The sequence below is a fragment of the Mastomys coucha genome, unplaced genomic scaffold, assembly GCF_008632895.1.
Source record: "Mastomys coucha isolate ucsf_1 unplaced genomic scaffold, UCSF_Mcou_1 pScaffold22, whole genome shotgun sequence".
NCBI lineage: Eukaryota > Metazoa > Chordata > Mammalia > Rodentia > Muridae > Mastomys > Mastomys coucha.
The window spans coordinates 265,575,786-265,598,185 of NW_022196905.1; the positions used below are offsets into that span (position 1 = coordinate 265,575,786).

The 22,400-nt window shown below is 43.3% G+C and overlaps 1 protein-coding gene across 1 annotated transcript; it reads right to left on the reverse strand.

Annotated features, from left to right (window-relative positions):
* Positions 1 to 17: 17 nt before the first annotated feature.
* Rbm34 (RNA binding motif protein 34) lies at positions 18 to 22,400 on the reverse strand. The gene is made up of 11 exons (XM_031341851.1): positions 22,309 to 22,400; positions 22,058 to 22,229; positions 21,280 to 21,413; positions 17,448 to 17,685; positions 12,968 to 13,027; positions 10,407 to 10,450; positions 3,911 to 3,994; positions 3,709 to 3,772; positions 2,111 to 2,150; positions 1,526 to 1,644; positions 18 to 407 (listed from the first exon to the last, which is right to left on the reverse strand). The coding sequence occupies exons 1-11, from the start codon at positions 22,356 to 22,358 to the stop codon at positions 120 to 122; spliced, it is 1,293 nt and encodes a 430-aa protein (XP_031197711.1). The 5' UTR covers positions 22,359 to 22,400; the 3' UTR covers positions 18 to 119.

Consider the following 22,400-nt stretch of genomic DNA (forward strand, 5'->3'; position numbering starts at 1 on the left):
AAAAAAAAAAGAGATAGTCACTATGGAAGCCTCCACATTTTCCACATAATCCATAAAAAACCCAGACCCTCATTGCAAGGTTTCACCACAAAAAGGAAGGAAGGGAGCAACATCAGTTATTATGGCTGTTTTCTTGGTTTCTTCGTTTGTAGTTTTTTCTTTTGTCCTTTCTTCTTCTTTTTCATGAGAACTGCCTTTTCTCCAATAAATGCATTCTTGGAATGGAATTTTCCTTCTTTGGAAGTAAAATTAAGTCTTTGCTTAGGTTTAATGACATCCTTCTTCAAGCTTGGATTTGAATTCTGTTGTTGTAGTTTTTCTTTATTAACAGAACGCATGACTCTCAGTTTTCTTCCCATTAGCTCAGAATTATTTAACTTCAAAGCAAGATGAACAGCATCTGTGTTCTATAATAAGAAGAATCGTTAATTTCCACCAGAAACTCATATGTAATGAGACTAGTAAGATCAGAATTCAGTGGTCTATGTCAGTCCTCAAGCTTGCACACAGAAATCCTTCTAGTCTATGCCCTAGAGATCAGATCCTAAGGGTTTGGGCAGCCTTGCTTGAGCCCCTTGTTGCTCATGTTCCACTCATGGTTACAGGTGGTGCTCAAGCTGCTTCACCAAATGCTCACAATCACAACCACAGGTTCACTGTTCATCATATGACATTTCTTTAAAACAGTAATCAGCACAAAACCCAACTTTCTGTAAAATTCCTGTTAATACGTGGAAGGCAGGAAACTCTTCTAAAGTCCCTGAGATGTGGGACTAGAGACTAGAGGGTTCTACTTAAGTCCAAAATCCTATTCTATTCCAACACAGAACCATTAAAACTATTTTCAATGTTAAGGCGTATCCTCTACAAGCTTCAAAGAGGCAAGTAACATCTAGACATAGGAACAAATAAGATCTGTATAATAGAGCAACACAAACCTCATGCATGTAAGAGTCTTATAACCTCCCTGGCAATACTTATCAAGAGTTAAAGGCCCTGTGTGATGGACAGATGTCTCACTCAGTAGTTAAGAGTACATTCTGTTCTTATGGAGAACTGGAATTCCAGGCACCTAACTCCAGCTCAAGGGGGATCCCACATCTCTGGCAGGTGCAGGTACACTCACATGTACATATCCACACACAGACCATACACATCCATGTTAAAAATAATAAAAATGAATCAAAGTGCTATTAAGTAGTAGGCTATGTTCTTTACTGCTTAAGACTATTAGGGAACCCTGATTAACAGTCATTGAGTGAATGAACAGTCAGTGTCTGCTCCATCTCACAGAAGGTAAAATTTCAAAGTTTTAGTTTCTCTCATACCCAACAGCTAGGCTATTACTTAGGACTGTCAGCATGTACAAACCAGGAGCTATAGCCACAGCAATGTGTAGCTATGGATTTAGCTTCCCTAAGTCAAAAACCGGGGATTTAAACGACAACATTACCACAAAGATGGCATGGCAGTGACAATCTCATCCCAGCATTTCAAAGAGCATCCCCGCATTAGTCTCCCATACCTCAAAGAGCACATAGCCAAACCCTCTGCCAACTCCTGTAAGTGGGTTTCTCACGATCCTCACTGCCACAATGCTCCCACAGTCCAGAAAGTGTTCCTCCAAAGCAGACTCTTCAATTTCTACAAACAAATCCAAGCACAGCTGAGGTAAACATGTGGACTCACCTGGAGACGTTTGATAATGCTGAGATAAGCAAAGCCCCATGCACACAACAGTACAATAATCTGCCTTCCCCCCCTGCCCTAAGTCACGGTTTATGTATAGCCCTGGCTGTACTAGAACTCACTCTGTAGACCAGGCTGGCCTCAAACTCAGATTTGCCTGCCTCTGCCTCTCAAGTGCTGGGAGACGTGTCCCACCACCCTCCATCTTAGAACATGCCTCTTAAAACTAGTCATAAGCTAATCATTAGACTATTTGTTTCATTTGTGTGAGTTTTGGCGCTAAGAGCACTGAATTTAAAGCCTCACAAATACCAGAGAGGAGCTCTCTACTGAGCAACAACCCCAGCTCTTTCTAAATTTTCCTCTGAGGCAGCTAAAGTTGTAACAATAGTTATATTTTAATTTGTTTAAACAAACTTACTGTAAGGAAGATTTCCCACAAATACTGATCTCTTGTCTCTCTGAAACAAGAATAAAAACCAGTCAAGTATATTAAAAACAGAAACTTTCCTACACTGCTACCCTTGCCCTCTACATTCCTCCCCTGCCTGTAGCCATCCACCTCCCGACTTGATCATACATCTGCCCATGTCTGTTTCTTGTCTTCCCTCTGCATAGTAAGAAAGCAGAGGAGAGACTTCATTCATGGTGACACTCACGGGTGGTTCTTAGGAAAGGCCTGCTACTGGAAAGTTTTGATGTGAGGAGCTAATCAGCAAACACTTGAGGCTCTAAGGAAAGGGTTCTCACCTGTGGGTAGTAGGGGGTATCAAATAACCATTTCACAGGAGTTGCGGAAGACCATTGGAAAACAGGTATTTATACTACCATTCATAATAGTAGAAAAATTACAGTTATTAAGTGGAAAAAACTTTAAGGGTGGGGGTAACTGCAACATGATGAACTGTATTAAAAGGTCGCAGTATTAGGAAGGTCAAGAGCCTCTGAGACTTGGTCTGAGGGTCACGTGGTCTCCATTGCTACTTCTTATCCTGCTGTAAGGACTGTTTAAGAAATGCATGGTTGTGTGCAGCTAACTTTATTGACAGACACAGGTGGCAGGTGGCAGGTGACCTACTGACCCTCTGTGGTAGGGTCTGCTCTGACTGCTGTTCTCTTTCAACTGAGTAACCCTGACACTCAGAGAACCACATGCCTACAGACTGAGTCCACCCATAATCCTTCTTTGTTGTCTGAAGACACAGCTGTCATGTGTAATCTGGTCACACTGCCGCAGCATTGAAACTATGATCTGATCCTGGACAAAGTCCAGACTGCATCAAGTGAGGCAGAGCAGGCTTCATGATTTGCCTGCTAATCTATTTACCCAACAGCATGCTGTGCCCCCATACACCATTAGCCACACCAAGTTCTTGCCATTCCCCAAGGAAGTAAGGTTTCTGTCCTCAGTGCATACACCTCACAGATACTGCCTGTGAAAATATCTTCCTGCCCAGATAAACCTTTAAGGCTCATAGAAAATCTGTTCTCCTGGAAACCCTCCTTGTTTTTTCTTGTTGACCTGTCCCCAGATCCCCTTTCCTGAATGGATGAAGCATCCTGTGCTTATGACAGCATTTACCATAATACAGAGCCACAGCCTGAACCTTTATATGTCCCTACCAAGTACAGAGAGTCTTCAGACTGTGCTCCTTACCTCTAACAAATAACAATTTTTGGTTTCTAAGCAGGTTCTCAGTGTATAGCCCAGTGTCCCAAAATGTGTGATTCTCCTGCCTCTGTTTCCCCAGCACTGACACAGGTATGAGCTACTACCACAACTTGAGTAACAACTTTCTTGACTTCAATCTATTAAAAGAAGGTGCTAGGGGCTAGAGAGATGGCTCAGAAGTTAAGAGCACTGACTGTTCTTCCAGAAATTCTGAGTTCAATTCCCCACAACCAACCTGTAATTCCTGTTGCTTCCTCTGTCTTATCCTCCCAATGCATGGATTACAAGCATGAGCTACCATATCTGGCTGTCTTATTAAGATCTTTAAACAATCACATTATACTTACAGAGGCGGTTTCAGATGCCAGATCAACTCGAATACTAAATCCTTCTGCAATCTGGGCCCCATTTCTAGTTATAAAGACAAGGGGAGATGTTTGTTGAAAATGGGCACTTAGTTACAGAAACATTTGCTGTAATGAAGCCAAATAATGAACCCATCTCTATAGGTCAGAGGACAATGACATGCTCCACCCTAGAAACAATTACCTTTGGAGGGCTTTTGCAGCAGCGCTCTCGTCCTTAAACACTACATATGCATTGATGCTTTTCTGGTCAGGATGAAATTTACGTCTACAGAGAAAACATAAGGAAAAAAGGATCATGGAAAAGTGCTCAGTGGTTAAGAGGACTGACTGCTCTTCCAGAGTACTGGATTCAATCCCCACATGGGAGCTCACATCTGTCTGTAACTCTTGTTCCAGGAGATCCAACATCCTCACACAGTTAGGTACACATGTGGGTAAAAACACCAAGGTAGGGCTGGAGAGATGGTTCAGCTGTTAAAAGTATAGGCCGTTCTTCCAGCGATCCTGAGTTCAATTCCCAGCAACCCTATGGTGGCTCAAAACCATCTATAATGGGATCTGATGCCCTCTTCTGACACACATGTACATGCAGATAGAGCACTCATATACATAAAATCAATCAATAAATCTTTAAAAAGAAAAAACCACTAATGTACATAAAATAAAAATAAATTTTAAAACAAGAAAATATATTTTTTAAAAAGTTGCTAACCTCAAACTCAAGGGAAAAAAAACCTAGTTTTGTTTTCTACAATCAATATAAGATAGGACTTGCAGAGTGGAAGTTCCAAATTTAAGTAAAGATCCAGTAATTTGAAAAAAGAACACAGACATATAAAGACAGCAAAAGAACAGGAAGCCCACACTCTCTGGCATTATCCTGTGAGGGAGTGGTAAGAGCAGACTCCCACATGTGTCAACCAGAACAATAGAGGGATTAGAAATGTCATCCTGGCTCCAACTCTGCTGCTAGCAAAATTCTTTTCACTGCAAGATACATATATAAAAAGTGCACATCCACAGGCAGCTCAGCACACAGGAGCCTAAGCTCTGGCATCCATTACCCACCCAGGAGCCTAAGCTCTGGCATCCATTACTCACCCAGGAACCCATCCTTCCTTCTGATGGCCGTTACCATCTCTACTTCCTCATGGACAGCCTCACCTACTCTTACACATCACACTCTATTTGTCCATTTTCCTCCTATCTCTGTCAAATTGTTTGACCTACATTATTTCCCACAGTCTGGACTTTGTTGGTCTACCATTTTGTGTATATTTTTAAGATTTGCTGGCTGTGAAAAAGCAGTATGACATGCACCTTTGTCTTTTGTGCCATATAAACTGACTACTGGATCCAAAAGTTTGATCTGATTCAGACATGGACCCTTTGTCAGGAACACAGTTATGTTTCTTCTTAGCAAGGCACACTTGTGTATGAGTGTGTTTACACATAAATGCAAGTGTGTGTGGAAACCAGAGGTCAATCTAATCTCTCAAGTGCTGTCTACTATTTTTGTATGTGTGTGTGTATGTGTGTGTGTATTGGTTTTTCGAGACAGGGTTTCTCTGTATAGCCCTGACTGCCCTGAACTCAAAACACTTGCTTAGTTGTAGGTAAGGGTGGCATGCACACGCATGTGTAGACAGAGGACAACTCATGGGAAGCAATCCTTTCTTTCTACCATTTGGGTTCCAGGGATTGAACCAAGGTAATTTGCGCTTGGCAGCAGACAATTTTCTTTGCTGGGCCATCCTGCACGTACTACCTAAGTTTTTGGGATGGGGTTTCTCATTGGCCTAGGTCTCACCATACAGGCTAGACTGGCTGGCTACAGGGTAACAGGGTTCTCTACCTGTCTCTCCTCTCCAGTACTGGTATGCCAAGCACTATGCTGGCTTTTTTAAAAACAAGGCTTCAGGGAATCAAGCTCAGGTCCTCATGCTTGCAAGTCAACCACTTAACTGACTGAGCCATCTCCACAGGCTAGCTTCTCACCTCTAATGATTATGGTTAATGCTGCTGCTCAAGGCTAATATAATATGGATGTGATTCAGCAGAAAATAGTACTATTAAAGATAAAGAGACTGGGGACTAGAGAGATGGCTCACTGGTTAAGAGCACTTGTTCCTCTTGAAGAGGACCTGGGTCAGTTCCCAGCACCCTCAGGGCAGTTAACAACCATCTGTTAATTCCAGTTCCAGGGATATAACATCCTTTTCTGACTTCCTCAAATACCAAACACACACATGGTGGACATATACATGCAGGCAAAACAACCATATACATAAAAAATAAAAATAAACAAAACATAAAGACAACAGTAGAATGGACTTAGTAGTGACCTCTGGTCCTTGGCTAAAGATGTTAACCTGCTGCTGAAGTAATAAAAAGGCCAACACACAAAGGAGCACCACTGGGAAGAGAATCAGTGAAGAGCGCCAGGCATGGAACAACAAACAAACAAACAAACAAAACAAAACTACTTTTCAAGCCAGGTTATGGTGGTACACATCTTTAATCACAAGTCTGGGAAGCTGAGGCAGCTGGATCTCTGTGAGTTGGAGGCCAGCCTGGGTACAAAGTGAGTTTCAGGACAGACAGGGCTGTTACACAAAGAAAAACCCTTTCTCAAAAGACTGAAAAAACAAGTTTTCATACAATATATTCTGATTAGTTTCCCCTCCCTTTCCTTCTCCCATATCCTTTTCTCTCTTTTGAAAACAGGCAAAAAAAAACCAACAAAACAAAACAAAACAAAAAACACCAGGCAGTGGTAGCACACGCCTTTAATCCCAGCACTTGGGAGGCAGAGGCAGGTGAATTTCAGAGGCCAGCTTGGTCTACTGAGTGAGTTCCAGGACAGCAAGGGCTACACAGAGAAACCCTGTCTCGAAAACAAACAAACAAAAAAACATCCACAAGAGAAAAAAAGCTTGAGAAATTTGTGTGTGCATACATACACACATGTATCCATAAACCACAAAATCAGAAACTATAATACATAAACAAAAGACGAACATGGTAAAAAATGCCTAAACAAAACAGTATGAGACAAAAAAAAAAAATCTTGAAAAATACAAAGTGTGTGTTTTGTGTTAGCCATCTACTCCTGGGCAGAGGGCCTTTTAAACCCAGTGAGACTCCATTGGAGAAAACTAATTTTTCCTGGATGAGCAGTTGACACTTGTAGACAGCTTCATGGGGGCTCATGTCCACTTCCATTCTTAGCACTGAGAGCCTGTATAGCTTGTCCCTGCACATGCTGCCACAGTCTCTGTGACTTCCTCTGTACAATCTGGTCATTTCTATTGAGAAGAAAGATGTGATTTATTAGATGCGGAATGCTGCCAAGCACTGAGCCAGACATTTCACGCATGTGATCTAACCTCACACCTAACATGGATTCTGATTTATGAATGAAGAAACTGGGGTTTGGAGACCTCTGTGATGGTGATCAAAAGGTAACAAGCTAGCCCAGGATAGAAACTCAGTCGGGCAGACTCTAGCGCCTAATTCTCTCCCTACAACAAGCAGCTGCTGACAAACCCAAAGCTGTCAACATCCCAAGGACATGGGAACAGAATGTGGCCCTGTTTCTCTGTCTAAAAAGATCTTTGTCACATGAATACCAGTGACAAGCAGGTGGGTCTGCTTCACTGGAGAGCTGGCCTTTCATCAGCCTCAATGCGTTATCATGAACCACTAGTGACACCCAGTGCTCTCCTTACCCTACAACACAGAAGCCAGAAAGAGCATCTCTCCTGGCTCTCAGCTAATCTACAGCATCAAAACTTTGGTAGAAGCCATCAGAGAGCAGTTGTCTTGCAGGAAAGTAGCCTGGATACTAAGGCCAGGCTCCACACTCCAGAGAGAGACAATAATAGCATGGTTGAATCTAAGCCAGAGCCCTAGAGGTCATTGATGCTGGAGGAGGAACCATGCACACAGTATACTCTGATCTGAGCTACCATCCACAGGAAGATGGAGAGTGGGCAGGAGCCCCAGAGAACAACTGTGGTAACAACAGACTGAAGAAGAGTACCCAAGCCCCACCTGGATCCTCCTCCAGATGAAGGGGAAAGTGAAGATGCTGTGGAGGACAGTCAGCCTGTCACTATGGCAGAGACAAGACTCCAGGTCTAGAAGAAAAGGAAAGGGGAACCTCTTGTCAGCAAGATGGTATGGAACTTTAAGACCCATCAAAGACAAAAAGACTGAGCCTAGTCTACAAGATGGCTCAGTAAGTAAAAATGCCTGCCACCATGACTGACAATCTACCCACAAGATGGTAGAGAACCAACTCCCACAAGCACACTGTAGCACATGCAGGCCCACACACATACATATAAACATTAAAGCAAGGTCAGGGTGGGAGGCCTGGCTGCCACAGCGAGGAAGAGCTGACCACAGACCTTGACAGATCCTGACCCTGCCTGGCTCTGAGACTAGGCAGAAACAACAAAGAGCCTTGTGCTCGCATTTCTACTACACTACAGGCTCACCAACAGATGGAACACTCTATATTGGATCCTCAATAAATTATGGAATTTCTTGTTTTTGATCCTGACACCAAAGCAGGGACTGGCCACATGGCTCAGTGTTTAAGAGCATTAGCTGTTCTTTTAGAGGACTCGGGTTCAATTCCCAGCACCCCTAGGGTAGCTCACAACCGTCTCTGACTCCAGTCCCATATCTGGCACCCTCACAGACATGAATGTGGGCAAAACGATAACAAACATCAAATAAAAATAAATAAATCCTTTAAAAAAAAAAAGCATCCAAAGCTTTTGTATACTGAATACGTAGTTTTCCCCAACCTGCTGTCTCTGTGTCAGTATGTCTCTTTGTCTCTCTTTCAAGAAGAAAAAGATAGTAGAAAACAGTTGAAGCTTTTACAAACGCTTGACCAAACATGCAAATACCCAGTAAGAACATAATCAATGTCTGCCATTTTAAATTATGAGAACAATACAACAGCATATGGAGAAGCCTTTAGAAGGCTAGAACTGAATGAATGGCAGCACCCAGTGCTGGTGAGGACATGAACATGTGGTGTTCTTACCTAATGCTGATGGAATGTAAATCCATACAGAAAGGAAGGAGTGCTGGATGGCTATATTTTAGGAAGCTAAAACACACCTACTATAAAGTGCAGCCATTCTACCTCAGAGACTTTCTTAGATATAAACTAGGTACAAATGTTTTTAGTTCATTATGCATGAAGGGTAAAAATTGAAACCACTTGAATGTCTAGAACTAGTGAACAAACAAACTTTGCTAACTCCACACAAAGCAACAGTGTTGACAAAGAATGGGACACTGATGCACAGCACAGGTCTCAGAATCATGCTGAGGAAAGTCAGAGGCAATGTATGCTCAGTATAAAGCAATTACCATATCCCATCCCAGAATCAAGAATACAAGACACTGGAGAAGGGTGGGAACATAGCAGCACATGTCACGCAGAAGCACAAAGTAGGTGAGCGGCTCCCTAAGGACGGAGGAGGAAGGGGCAACTGCAAGGGCACAGCAGGAGACTGGGCTAAGGGGGGCACTCAGGATATAGACTGTGGCAATGTCTGCACCAGAGCACACACAGCCCATCCTAAAGGTGGCCAGAGGCAGTGGTGTCCTGTACACACCCAGTACTCAGGAAACAAAGCAGAAGAATCAGGAGTTCCACAGAACTTGCTACATAGCAAGACTGTCTCAAAAATCCAAGGGCTGGGCATGGTAGTGTACACCTTCAATCTCAGCACTTGGAAGGCACAGACTGGCAGATCTGTGTGTGTTCCAGGCCAGTCAGCCAGGGATACATAAGACCATGTCTCGGCCGGGAGGTGGTGGCAAAAGGCCTTTAATCCTAGTACTTGGGAGGCAGAGGCAGGTGGATTTCTGAGATCGAGGCCAGCCTGGTCTACAGAGTGAGTTCCAGGACAGCCAGGGATACACAGAGAAACCCTTTCTCAAAATAAGCAAAAAAAAAAAAAAAAAAGAAAAAAAAAAAGATCGTGTCATAAATAAATAAAGAGGTAAAGAGGGTAGGGGTGGGGCTGAGAGTAGTCACCTGGTTTATACAAAAGTCCTGGGTCCAATCTCCAAAGTAGCAAAAGAGAAGAGACAACTAAAGTTGCACATCTCAAATGTGCAATTTTACTTAACGTAAATTACACTTTTAAAGACAACAAAATACCTAAACATAATGTTTCCTATGGCAAGATTCCTCATATACAAAAGAAACAGGGAAAGACTAACAGGAAAACAAACATTTTTTATCTTCCATCACAAATATCTAACTTCTTCCCTGTCAAGCAAATAAAAAACCAACAACTCAACAGCCAAAACCAATCTAGAGTAAAGTACCAGGCCTGCTACACAGGTGGATGCTCATTCAACTTGAGCCACAAAGACCACTGTAACCTGCCAGGCTGCCCTTGTTTATAAATAACCACTTTATAAATAAAACCTGCACTCTTTATAAAATGTGTGACCATAACCAGGTGAACAGCTCTGTGAGACAGCAGTCAGAATTCTAAGTGCAAAGTAGCCTCACTAATTCCCAGTGCTCTTTTGACCACAGGACATCTGCAGGTATAGTTAAATAAATAGGGTAGACTTTAGAGAACACTAGGATGGTCTAAAGTAAAGAGAAAACAATCTTATTATGAGCTTACTTTATTGCAGCCAACTTCTTGGATAGTGTCCCCTCTGCTGGCATCTTTTAAGAAGAAAAAGAAACATTAAAAATTAGAATTTGAAGCATTTTTTCAAATTGGTTAGCATTTTCATTATTCCCCCCTTTTCAGTGGGGAGACTGACCTCAGGGCTCTGTGCATGCCAACGTGGTCTATCTCTGTCACACTCCCAGCCACATAAGTTACATTTTAGGGGCCAAAGTATTCTAACTACATGTAACTCATGTAACTCAAAACACTGTAGGGCAATCAAATCAGAAGCAGCTATCCCAATGCTTGTGAAAAGGATTCTGAGAGCCAGGAGTGGCAGCACACACCTGTAATCCTATAATCCCAGCACTTAAGGCAGGAGGATGAGGAAACATAAAGTCACCCTCAGCTACAAGTGAGTTTGAGTTCAAGGCTACAGGAAGCCCTACCACAAAACAGAAATGGGAAGAGAAGCATGAGAATAAGATATAAGGAATTCCACAGACAATATCACACTCAACAGCCTCTCTCAAACAACGAAGGCACAAGTATAGACAATAGGCTCAGGCCACAGGATGATTCCAAGACAATGAAGAGTCATGAAAACAGTTTTATAAAGTAAATGTATATGGGGGGGGATATCATTTATAAACCTAAAATGTCTATACTGGTAATAAGGAAACATTTCCTTTGCATCTAAGAGATTACATATCCCAGTGGGTCCTAAAATTAGTGGTGTCTTTATTTGTTTTAGACAGGGCCTTTGTAGCCCAGGCTAGCCATGGACTCAGCATATAGCTGAGGATGATCTTGACCTCTGACCTATGGAACACACTCCAGAAGAACTAAGGGCATGCTGTACTAGCAGCACAGAGAAAAGCCAAAGTGACAAAGCAGCAGCTGTGGGAAGAGCCACATGGCCAACAAAACACATGGCTTCAGTTCAGAGTAGTAAGTGCTGTGCTACAAGATGAGGCAAGAACACACAGGGCCATACACACCTGGAACCCTTGAAGGGAGGAACCACGGTATGGTCAGCTCTTCTAACAAAAGGTAATAAAATGGCTGGAGAGATGGCTCAGCAGTAAAGACAACTGCTTTTCTAGAAGACCCAGGCTGCTCTTCCACAGTGGTCTGTTAACTCCAATCAATTCCAAAGGATCTGATGCCCTCTTCTGACCTCCAGGAGGACTGCATGCATATGACAATTGCAAGCAAAACATCCACCCATACGCGTAAAAATAAATCTTAAAGAGATTATCAATAAAACAAAACTATTTCAAAGAAGCCATGAACAAACATAGGCCAAGGAAAAAGCAAAGAAGTGACTTAATTGAGTAAAGCCTCTATGTGAAAAGCAAGCAGAATAAGTAACAGGCCAGGTGCACCAAGGAGTTATTAACATGGGAATGCCACATCCTGCAGGCATCATGCACCTAGGGTGTGGGCCAAGACACCCCAGTTAGTTCAGGCAACAGCGTCACATTGGGAGATGGAACTCAGAGGAGCAGGTAAATTGGTGGTAATGGTGGGAAACAAGCAGAAATAACAAGAAGTGTTAAGATCTTACAAAATGCCTACTTTTAAAGAAGCAGTCCGTTTTTCCATGGGACACTTGTTCAGGGAGAATCTGCAAGAGTTAGTGGGTAATTCTAGGGATGCACAAGGCAGCAGCAACAGAGCCATCCAGCCCACACCTCAACAGTGTGGAGACTGAGAAACTACATACTTTAGGCAAGCATTCCACTGCTGATCTATGCTCTCAGCCCTGAGAAGTCCTCAGAGAATCATGTAAGCAAGAACAATTAAACAAGGTAAGCCCAAACTGTACACAACAAACTACTGCACACTACACTGATAGAAACAAGGTAAGCCCTACTTGTACACACTGGAATACTGCACACTACACTGAAAAGAATTCTGGAAAACACACTGCTGGGTGTGATTGCACAAACCTTTAGTTCCAACACCCGGGAAACAGAAGCAAAAGCGATGGATTTCTGTGAATTCTAGACCAGCCTGGTCTATTTAGTGAGTTCCAGGACAGCTAGGGCTACAGCTGGTGAGATGGCTTAGCGGGTAAGAGCACTGACTGCTCTTCAGAAGGTCCTGAGTTCAAATCCCAACAACCACATGGTGGCTTATAACCACCCATAATGAGATCTGGTGTGTCTGTAGTCAGCTACAGTGTACTTATCTATAATAATAAATAAATCGTTTTAAAAAAAAGGAAAAATGTTCATTCTCTGAACATTAGTATAACTGCTTAAGAGTGAAATCGGATCCCAAGCACACTGCTACAGTCGCACTCCTCTCTTGCCCACAGCACTAGTCAGGCTTGGTGAGGAAGGAACAGTCCCTCGCCTACTCTGACAGCAGAGACAGTCACCAGTCAGTCACCCACCCTAGGGCCAGCCTTGGTGACAGATGTCACTATATTGAGTGAACTCATGCAGTTACCTACCAAGTGCTGCCTCAGAAGAGGACACTGGCACCAAGGGGCCAGTACGTCTGACTGACTGACAAAGCACAGTGATATTATGCAGTTTTGAGTCGGGGAGGACACTTACCACAGAACGAAATCGTACGGATTCTACTTGTCCATACTCTTTAAAAAATGACTTCAGCTTCTAAAATAAACAATATATACACACACGTTAGCTAACACCTTGAACATCTGTATCACAAAAAGAAATGATATGAATTTACTTTAAGAACATCCCAGAATCAAGTGTAAGTAGTAGCCCAGCACTAAAAAACACAAAGTGGAGTCAAGATGATGCAGTGTTTACATCCAGTATCTAAAAACCAAAAAACTCGTCAGAAAAAACACAAGACTGTTCAGTTGGATAGACAAAAAGATTTTACAGAAACTTGAGAAGAAGACAAATACTATTCAGGTTCACATTAGCATCCATTCATGACCTACATGATAGCTATATGTTTCAATGTTTATAACCTATTTGACACTTAAGAGGAGGTTAGTTAGACTTGTATCTTGCACATATTCTCTGATCTTTTCACACTGGCTTAAACCACAGTGCCTTTTAAGAATACTGTTCTACAGAGCAATTCTGAGCTGTCTGGTTCAGACTACCAGTATATGGAGAATCTTAGTCATTTTGGGACAAATTCTTGAACTATCTCAAGATGTGAAGAACATACATGTATTTACAGGTACAACAGTAATTTCTACAACTAATTCTAACTAAAAAGCCATTTACTGTAAGACTGTTTTTACAGAAGAACAACATCATACTTCTTTCCTCTGAGCTCTTATGACCTAAAAGGAAAATCAATAACCAACAGCAAAATGTACACAGGCAGCTAAGGCAGGACGACTGAGATATCAAGGCTAGCCTGGGGCACATAAGGAGATTCATAGGGAGATGATACAAAACTGACAAAAAAATACCTGGGCACAGTCTCTCATCCTACTACTTAGGAGGTAGAGGCAGAAGGATTACCATGGGTTAAAGACCAGAGTATAGACTCAAAAACACAAAGGAGGGCTGGAGAAAAGGCTCAGCAGCTTAGAACACTTTTCACTCTTCAGTAGGATCTGAGTTTGGTTCTCAGCATGAGGGTGGAGGAGTGAGACAAGGTCAAGTACTGAGGTGGAACACAGCATGGGACAAGGACAAAGGTTGATGACCTTTGATCTTTAACCCTCTCTTACTGTTCTGGAGGCCAGAAGCTGATGACTTCTGGCAACTTAACTCTTTCTTGCTATTCTGGGGCCAAAAGTTGATAATTTTTGGCAATTTCACAGAGAACGGGAAAAAAAAGTAAGTAAGTAAGTAAGAAAGAGAGAAAGGAAGAAAGAAGAGAGAGAGAAAGAGAGGGAGAGAAAGAAAGAAAAAAGGAAGAAAGTAAGTGTACGCCACCCCCCACACACACAGCGCTCAAGCCAGGCCTGACCACCTGTTTCATCAATTTCACAAATGTACATATATATTTATATACATATACCTATATATGTATTGCCACGGGCCGGCCAATCTGGGCCTCCCTCAACCTGCGGGAGAAACAGGGTCCTAGTCAGGTCGACAAGGCGTAGGCGAAGAAATGATGGCAGAGACGACACATGAAGTATAGGATCTAAATGTATTTCTTAGAATTGGCATCAGACTTTTACAGTCATTATAAAAGAGAGATGGTAAATTTGGCAGCTCAATAGTTGAGGTACATCTGAGGCTATCTGAAACATACTGGGTTTAAAGCAGCAGCTATCTCCTCTGAACTGGTGCTGCATCCCCCGGGCCCTAGTGCTCTGGGACCTGGGGACTGCGGATTGCATGAATCTGAGTCCTAGCCCATCTAAGTTCTAGTCTTAGTCTGAGCGCCAGTGCAAGTGCAGCGCGAGTCCCTCTGCGAGTCCTTCTGCGAATCCCAGTCCTAGTATACCAAGTGAAAAGCAGGCTTAAGTAGCATACAGCAAGCAGGGCAAATTATATGAGTCACGTAGGCAGGTGGGGGTGACAGCAAGACTGAGGTCACGTAGGCAAGTGACCGCACATCAAGGTCAGTGGGATTTGGTCCTCAGGTGTGAAGAGGAGTGGAGCCCTCCCTGTTGAGGCATTTTGGTATTCCTAGGCTAATTCTCTGGTTCTGCTGGAGGCAATGACCAGGAGGTTTCAATCTAGCATTTCCTGCTAATTCTCTGGGTCTAGCTGGGGACAGGCAGTGAGGAGTTCCAACCTAACACTTTTAGCTAATGTCCTTGAGTGAGGGAAACCCTTCATTACTCTCTAGTATACAAAACATTTCTAACTATTGTAAACTATCTATTGCCCTAAGGAATGTACTCGACCTCTGTTGCTAGCTCTGGCGAGGCAGATACTTTGAGAGAAATTGCAAGCTATGGACAGCTTGGTATTGAACTAGGATAGTTGGAAACATTGTGCTGGCCAGAAAACAGTGCCCAATCTTAGCCATTTACGAATCATTACTTGGGGTACCTTTATGCTTAATTATGAGGGCGTGTTGATGATTGGAAAGACTAATCTGGAACATGTCTGAGTTAGGGGATACCAGCGACTGTCTGAAATCCAGGAGGCACAGAATTCTTTTGGATTCTTATTGCCTCTTATCCTTTAATCAGGATTTTATCCCCGATATTTTGGATGTGACTGGAGTAGACGAGTGTGCATAGCAATGTATGTATGTACATACAGACATATATACATTTATACACTGGTGGGTGGAACAGAGCCCACACTTTATTCTTACTCTCAGTCTTTTTATACCTTCTTAGATAAAAGTTCTTTATAAAATGTCACACAAAAGCAGTTACAGAAGGATGTCAATAGTAAGTAAATTCAAAGCAGTTTCACTCTATAAGCAAGTAAATTCAAAGCAGTGTTTCACTCTATAAGCTCATTATAAGTTCAAAGCAACAGTTTCACATGGCTTTGCTTTCTCATAGTACTCACCTGTGCCTTCATCCTTAGACCTGACCTAGAATGTTCTTCCTTGATCATAAATTTTCCCCAAGCCTATTTCTCTTCTTAGTGTAATTTATGAAAGCTCACTGTACTCCTTATTATGCAGCATTTACTTACTAGTCTATAAGGAGGGGATATAATCTATTCTTGATTTTAACGTTATTAAATCTTTTTGATAAAACAACTAAAACTTTCTCCCTTTAAACTTTCTTCCTAAAATTATTTGAATCAAATCAGGAATTCCATAAAGTCATTAATTCATGTAAACAGCATTAATTCATGAAAGTTCATCTTCATGTTGATCTATAGGAAATTTGCCCAATAGGGTGGCTATCACCCAGGAAGTAATTACACGAGGCTATAGTCAGTGAGGGCCTCCTGGAGTGCACTCACACCAAGCAAAATAAATGAGGAGTATGATAATGATAAATATGAGAAAGGACATCAGTAGCAAGAAGCAACCTTGGGACTAAGTCTCTGGGGCCTTGCCTCACCAGAGCTCACCCATTGCAGCCAAGCCAGCAGACAGCTGTCTCCAGGGAGCTCACTTGCCCACTGCAAGTCTTCCTGCATGGCATCCACCATCAGCACCCAAATGATGGCTCACAATCATCCATTACTTCACTTCCAGAGGATCTGATGCTTTCTGACCTCCACAGGCACCAGATATACCTGTAGTACACATTACATACATGTGGGGAAAATATCATCCACATAAAACAATTCTAAAAGCCCGGCAGTAGTGGCGCACACCTTTAATCCCAGCACTTGGGAGGTAGAGGCAGGCAGATTTCTGAGTTCGATGCCAGCCTGGTCTATAAAGTGAGTTCCAGGGCAGCCAGGGCTACACAGAGAAACCCTGTCTCGAAAAACAAAACAAAACAAAACAAAACGAATAAAACTATATAGTCATCCTTCCAAAGATGAACAAGATCTGGGCCTGAGGTTTACTCATAGCCTACCAACCACACCCACAGAATACAAAACGTAAGTACTCATTCTTCCACACAGCAAATCTTCTTTGAACACTTGCTATGTGTTAGGCATCCTCTCCTGTGTGCAAGACAGAACACTAAAGGAGGGAGAGAGGGAGGGAGAGAGAGAGAGAGAGAGTGAGTGAGTGAGTGTTGGTTTACATTCTAGTGGCCATTGCCAGGGTAGTGGTGGCACACGCCTTTAATCCCAGCACCTGGGAAGCAGAGGCAGGCGGATTTCTGAGTTCGAGGCCAGCCTGGTCTACAGAGTGAGTTCCAGGACAGCCAAGGCTACACAGAGAAACCCTGTCTCGAAAAAAAACAAAAAACAAAAAACCCCCAAAACATTTTAGCAGCATTAATAGGAAGAAAGCAGAAGCTGGGGGGGGGGGCGGGGACAGAAGTAGGCCACTGCCATTTCAAACATGACCTTCAAAAGCCTGAATTAGGCCTAGGAGCCAAGCCCAAGCAACACACCCCACACACACATATACAAACATACAGCAGAACCCACATATGGTGTGGTGATTTGGAAGCACAGTGAAACTACAGCAATGAGTTAGTTATCAACTATGAGCTCATTAAATATAACCTTAGTCAATAGTTTCTCTAGGTTCCCACTCACTCACCTTCTTATTACACGTGACAGGCAAATTGCCAACAAACACAGTCCTCTCATTTTTTAACCGCTCCTCCTCGGGGTTGCGTGGGATTTTTGTTCTTTGGCCCCCATCCTCATGGAGGCAGAGGGCAACATCCAGCGCTTCTCCATCTGTCACTTTACCCCGAGACTGAGACCTTCTCCTTCTCTGTCCTTGGTCCTGATGAAGCTCTTCTTCTAAATCAGCACTTGCTAGAGCACTTTCCCTATTTTTAAAGGAACAACCAAAGAAAGGAGGAGTCAAAAACAAAACAACAACAACAAAAAAAAACCCAGCATGTGACAAAACCAGTCCTGGTCCTCACTGCAAACACCTTCTGCTGGCTTCTGCTGCCTGCTACCTTTAGAAAACAAAGTCTATCCTCAAGAGTTTAAGGAATATTTGATATACTAAAAGCCAGACAGCAGTGGCAGCAGCAGCAGCAGCACAGGAGTTCTAAAGGAAAGCCACATAAGCTCTTCAAGGTCTACTTTACAAGGTCTGCTGGGGCCCAGTTTATTATTATTCTCTGCCCTAGGCCCTGGACACTCAACACTCTCTAAGACCTAGAGAGGTGTCTATGCCCACCAAACAGTCTGAAAACAGAATCTGTCAATAGAGAAAACATGAGTCCTTACTTATCAGAGTTCTGACTAGTAAGTGAAGGGACTCTAGCCCACCAAGCATATCAAATATGGCTATGACAGGCCTTGCCCCACCCTTGCTAAAAAACATTAGATTACATTCCTAAAGCTAACTACCAAGGTCTATTCCCTTATTTGGCCACTTCCTTCTTCCAAGGCTGACTACCAAGGTCCAGCATCAAAAGCCCCCTTTGGTTGCCCTAATTAACAAGCCCAATCAATGGGAGGCAGAGGCAGGTGGATTTCTGAATTCGAGGCCAGCCTGGTCTACAAAGTGAGCTCCAGGACAGCCAGGGCTATACAGAGAAACCCTGTCTCGAAAAACCAAAAAACAAGCCCAATCAAAATTAAACACCTAACCCTAACACAGGGTTTCCCCTTTTACCTTTATAAACTGCCATTTGCCTATGGGCCACGTTTGTCTCCTCTTTATCTAGAGGCAGTCCTCTATGGTCATTGCCATCCCCTATCCCCTACCCCCTACCACCCAAGACCAAATATTGACCGCCCCCTCTACCTCCCCCTGGTTCCCTTCCCCTTCTTCCTCATCCGATATTTCATGTCTTTGTTTCTTTTTTTTTTTTCTTTTTTTTTTTTTTTTGGTTTTTCGAGACAGGGTTTCTCTGTGTAGCCCTGGCTGTCCTGGAACTCACTCTGTAGACCAGGCTGGCCTCGAACTCAGAAATCCACCTGCCTCTGCCTCCCAAGTGCTGGGATTAAAGGCGCGTGCCACCACCGCCCGGCTCATGTCTTTGTTTCTTATTCCTTTCTTTTTAATTTATCCCTCTGAAGCAAATAAATCTCCTTTGTGCTAGGAACTTGGTCTTGAGGTGTCTTGTATTGATACTGTCCCTTCAGAAGCTTTGAAATGGTAAATACAAACAGATAGTACTGGTGCACAGGGACACTCAAGTCTGATGTCACACTGACGAGAACTAGACAGGGGTCTTAAGATAAGAAAAAAGAAGGGGCAGCAGGAGCCATGCAATGACTCACTGGGTTCCCACTGTGCTTCTTAAAGCCTTTCAGCAGTGCTCTACAGAGGCAGGCAGTGATCACGTGGCAACAGCTAGTATGGCAATGGCTAGGATACCCAACCAGAAACATGAACACCAAGAAAGGCTTCTCAAAGAAGAAAGCAGTGTGTGTCATAGTCTTAAATAAATACTTCTATTACTCCACCACCAAGAGCCCAAGTATAATGATCTGTTCACTTCAACATTTAATGTAGCTGGCAAGGAAAACGAGGTATGGTGAAGCCCAGTTGAGAGTGACCAGTTATGCAAAAGCATTTGACTACAAGACTGACTACCTACAAAAATCACCTGGGTACTGGAAGCCAACCTGGACCACATAGTCAGGCTGTACTTCAAAAATTAATTTGAGTCTAAGGACATTGTTCAGCAAGGCACTTTGCCTAGCATGTATTTTTGTTTGTTCAATGTCTGGCACCACAGAAAGGAAGGGGAGAAAGAAGGAAGGGAGGGAGGAAAGAAGAAGGAAGGCAAAAGGAAGGGGGAAAAGAGGAAGGAGGGCAGGCAGGTAAACACACAGACCCAAGTCAATCATGCAGGGGAGAAAATAGGAAATGAACAAGATGTATAATCATGAACAGGAAAGATATTGTCATGACAACACAAAAAGCAGGCCAGAACAAGGATGGAGATGGAAAGAAGGCAGACAAGAGAATTAAAGAATACTGAGTAGACTTAAGAAGCTAAGGTAGGAGGATCTTAAGTTCAGACTGGAATAGAAAAATACAGTTAGACTGTCTTTTCATTAAAAAAAAGAAGAAGAAGAAAAAAGCTTCAGGACTTAGCAACTGAGCAGCTGTATATGAAGAGGGGAGATCACAGGATAACTGACTTAAGCAACTATCTAGAAATGAAGTACCATTAATGCAGGATTTCAGTTTGAAGCATTTTTATTTTGCTCTTTGGGTTTTGTTTTAAAGAAGGGTGTCATGCAACCTAGGCTGGCTTCAAACTCACTATATAGTGTAGGATAACTCTGACTGTCCAATCCTAGTACTGCCACCTTCTAAGTACTGTGACTGCAGGTATGTGTATGTGTGTGTATGCATGGTACAAGGAACACTCTACCAAGTGAGGTACACCTCTAGCCTCATGAAGCATTATCTTAAGGTGAACAAGGAATGTACAGGTGCAGATATAGCCAGTCAAAATTGCCAGTCAAAAGAAACAGGTCTAGTGCTCAGGGCCGACACAAGGGCAGTACCCACAAAGAACAGCTGTGAGGCGACTGACAAGAACTCTGAGAAGAAGCTGTTTCCTAAGAGCAAGCTCAGGAAAGGTGTTCATCTTAATTCAGAGACAAAACAGAGAAGCAAGGGGACAGAAAGATCACTAGGAATGCAAAGCTTTGAAAAAGCAGTCACCGAGTGTGAGCAGAGCAAAGTCCTCAGCAGGCAAAGGCACCTGTCATGCAGTTGGATGACCCCAGCCTGACTCTGCGACCCAGACAGCGGAGAGACAGAGAATGGACTCCTTGGAGCTGGTCTCTGGCTTCCTTCCACAGGCCACCATGATAGAAGAACACTGACACACATGCAGACAAGCATAATAACTACTAAAAGTTTTCTGACAGAAGAGAGGGTAAAAATGGGAAAAGAAAACAGATTTGAAGGAGTAAGAAGGAAGTAAGAGCCAAGGGTTTGTGGAAGCTGAAGTGCAGCTTAGGAGGCAGTGAGTCCAAGGCCCACCTGGGATGCAAGAAATCTCCAAGGAAGAATGAGGAACACTAACTAGAAAAGTAGTGTATCTGGAGACTAACTCATATGTTCGGTAAAAGAAATTTTAAGTTAATGAGGGAAGTCTGGTTCCTATGAAAACCAAACTCATGTTTGACAGACACGCTAAAACACTTGACATAAACCGAAGGATGAATTCCAACTCAGGAAACAGAGAAGGGATTAAAGTCCTAGCAAGGCTGGCTCAGAAACAAGATGCAGTGATGGACGCAAAGACCTAAGGAGCTACCAGTATCTGTTTGCTTAGGATAAATGGCTTTCTTATATTTTTAACCCTGTATGAGACTTTATATGTATTTTTTTAATTTTTGGAATATACAATGGAAAATTTAAGATGAGCATTAATTTTTTTTTTCAAAAAACTGCCTGAGGTATTTAATACAGCAAAAAGGAGATTTCCACCAACCTGTTTGCCAGCCTCTTGTCTGCATCAGAGAGTTTCTTCACTTTCACTTTTCTCGAAGGCTCTTGCAAAACTGGCTTTTTAATATGGGGCACGCTTTGGTCTTCATCATCAAGTTTTCTTTTCTTAGATGTTTCCTTTCAAAAGTTTGAAGTCATATTTAAAACCTCAAACTTTCAAAATCCTGACCCTAAAACTGTGTGTTGTGGCATATGCCTGTAATTCCAGCATTCAGGATATTGAGAAAGGAGGAAGTGTGCTAGGCCAACCAGAGCTAAAAAGCAAAGTCCCCGTCTCCAAGTCTCTGAGCAATACTCCGATGCCTTTCTACATGGATACTTCTTCACTGGTTACAGAGAGAAGCAGAGTATTCTTGACATTCGTCACAGGAGCAGATTTGATGGGTTTGGTAACGCTAAGCCTGTAGCACCAGCTATTCAGTGGAAAGCTGACGCAGAAATATAGAATCTGGGCTACCGTGTATGTTAAGCGTGGGCAACTAGTGAGACCCTGTCTCAAAATAAAAAGTAACGTCGGATATGGTGGAGCAACTCTGTAATCTCAGCATTCGAAAGGCTGGAGGAGGATCAGAAGTTTAAGATCATCCTCGGGTACACAACAGAAATTTGAGACCTACATGGTCTACAGGAGACCCTGTCAATCAAATCGGCTGAGGGTGAAGTGCTAGCCCAGCTCAAGGACCAGACAGCTACTGCTGTCAGGCGAGTTACCCTCTAAATCTATCTCTAAAGGCATACTCAGGTCCAGCCCGACGACTCACCTGGGGCACAGGCACAAAAACAGGGGGAGCCGATGGCTCCGCGGTGCTGAAGAGAGCGGCCAGCCGCCCCGTCCCGCCGCCAGGAGGACGCCGGCCGCCTCGCAAGCTGTCGGCGACCTGTCCCACCAGATAGTCGGTGGCCGCACTCCCCACGCCGTCTTCAGGGCTTTGCCTGCAAACACAAGCACACTCTCAGCCACGCTGCGCCACTCACCACCAACCCATCCACACCAACGCCGGCAGCCACTCACCTCCGCTTCTGGCCCTTCTTTCGCTTGCGTCCCTCCCCTCCCAAAGCCATGCTTAAAACTGAGCTTCCGGGACGGAAGTCCTGAGTCCTCAC

Excerpts from the sequence above, each read along its gene's own strand:
- Rbm34 (XM_031341851.1), bottom strand. The coding sequence starts at position 22,358 with ATGGCTTTGGGAGGGGAGGGACGCAAGCGAAAGAAGGGCCAGAAGCGG. Across the intron at positions 22,230-22,308 it reads AAGAAGGGCCAGAAGCGGAG|GCAAAGCCCTGAAGACGGCG; the intron begins GTGAGTGGCTGC and ends TTGTGTTTGCAG. Across the intron at positions 2,151-3,708 it reads TGGCATCTGAAACCGCCTCT|AGAGACAAGAGATCAGTATT; the intron begins GTAAGTATAATG and ends TTCTTGTTTCAG.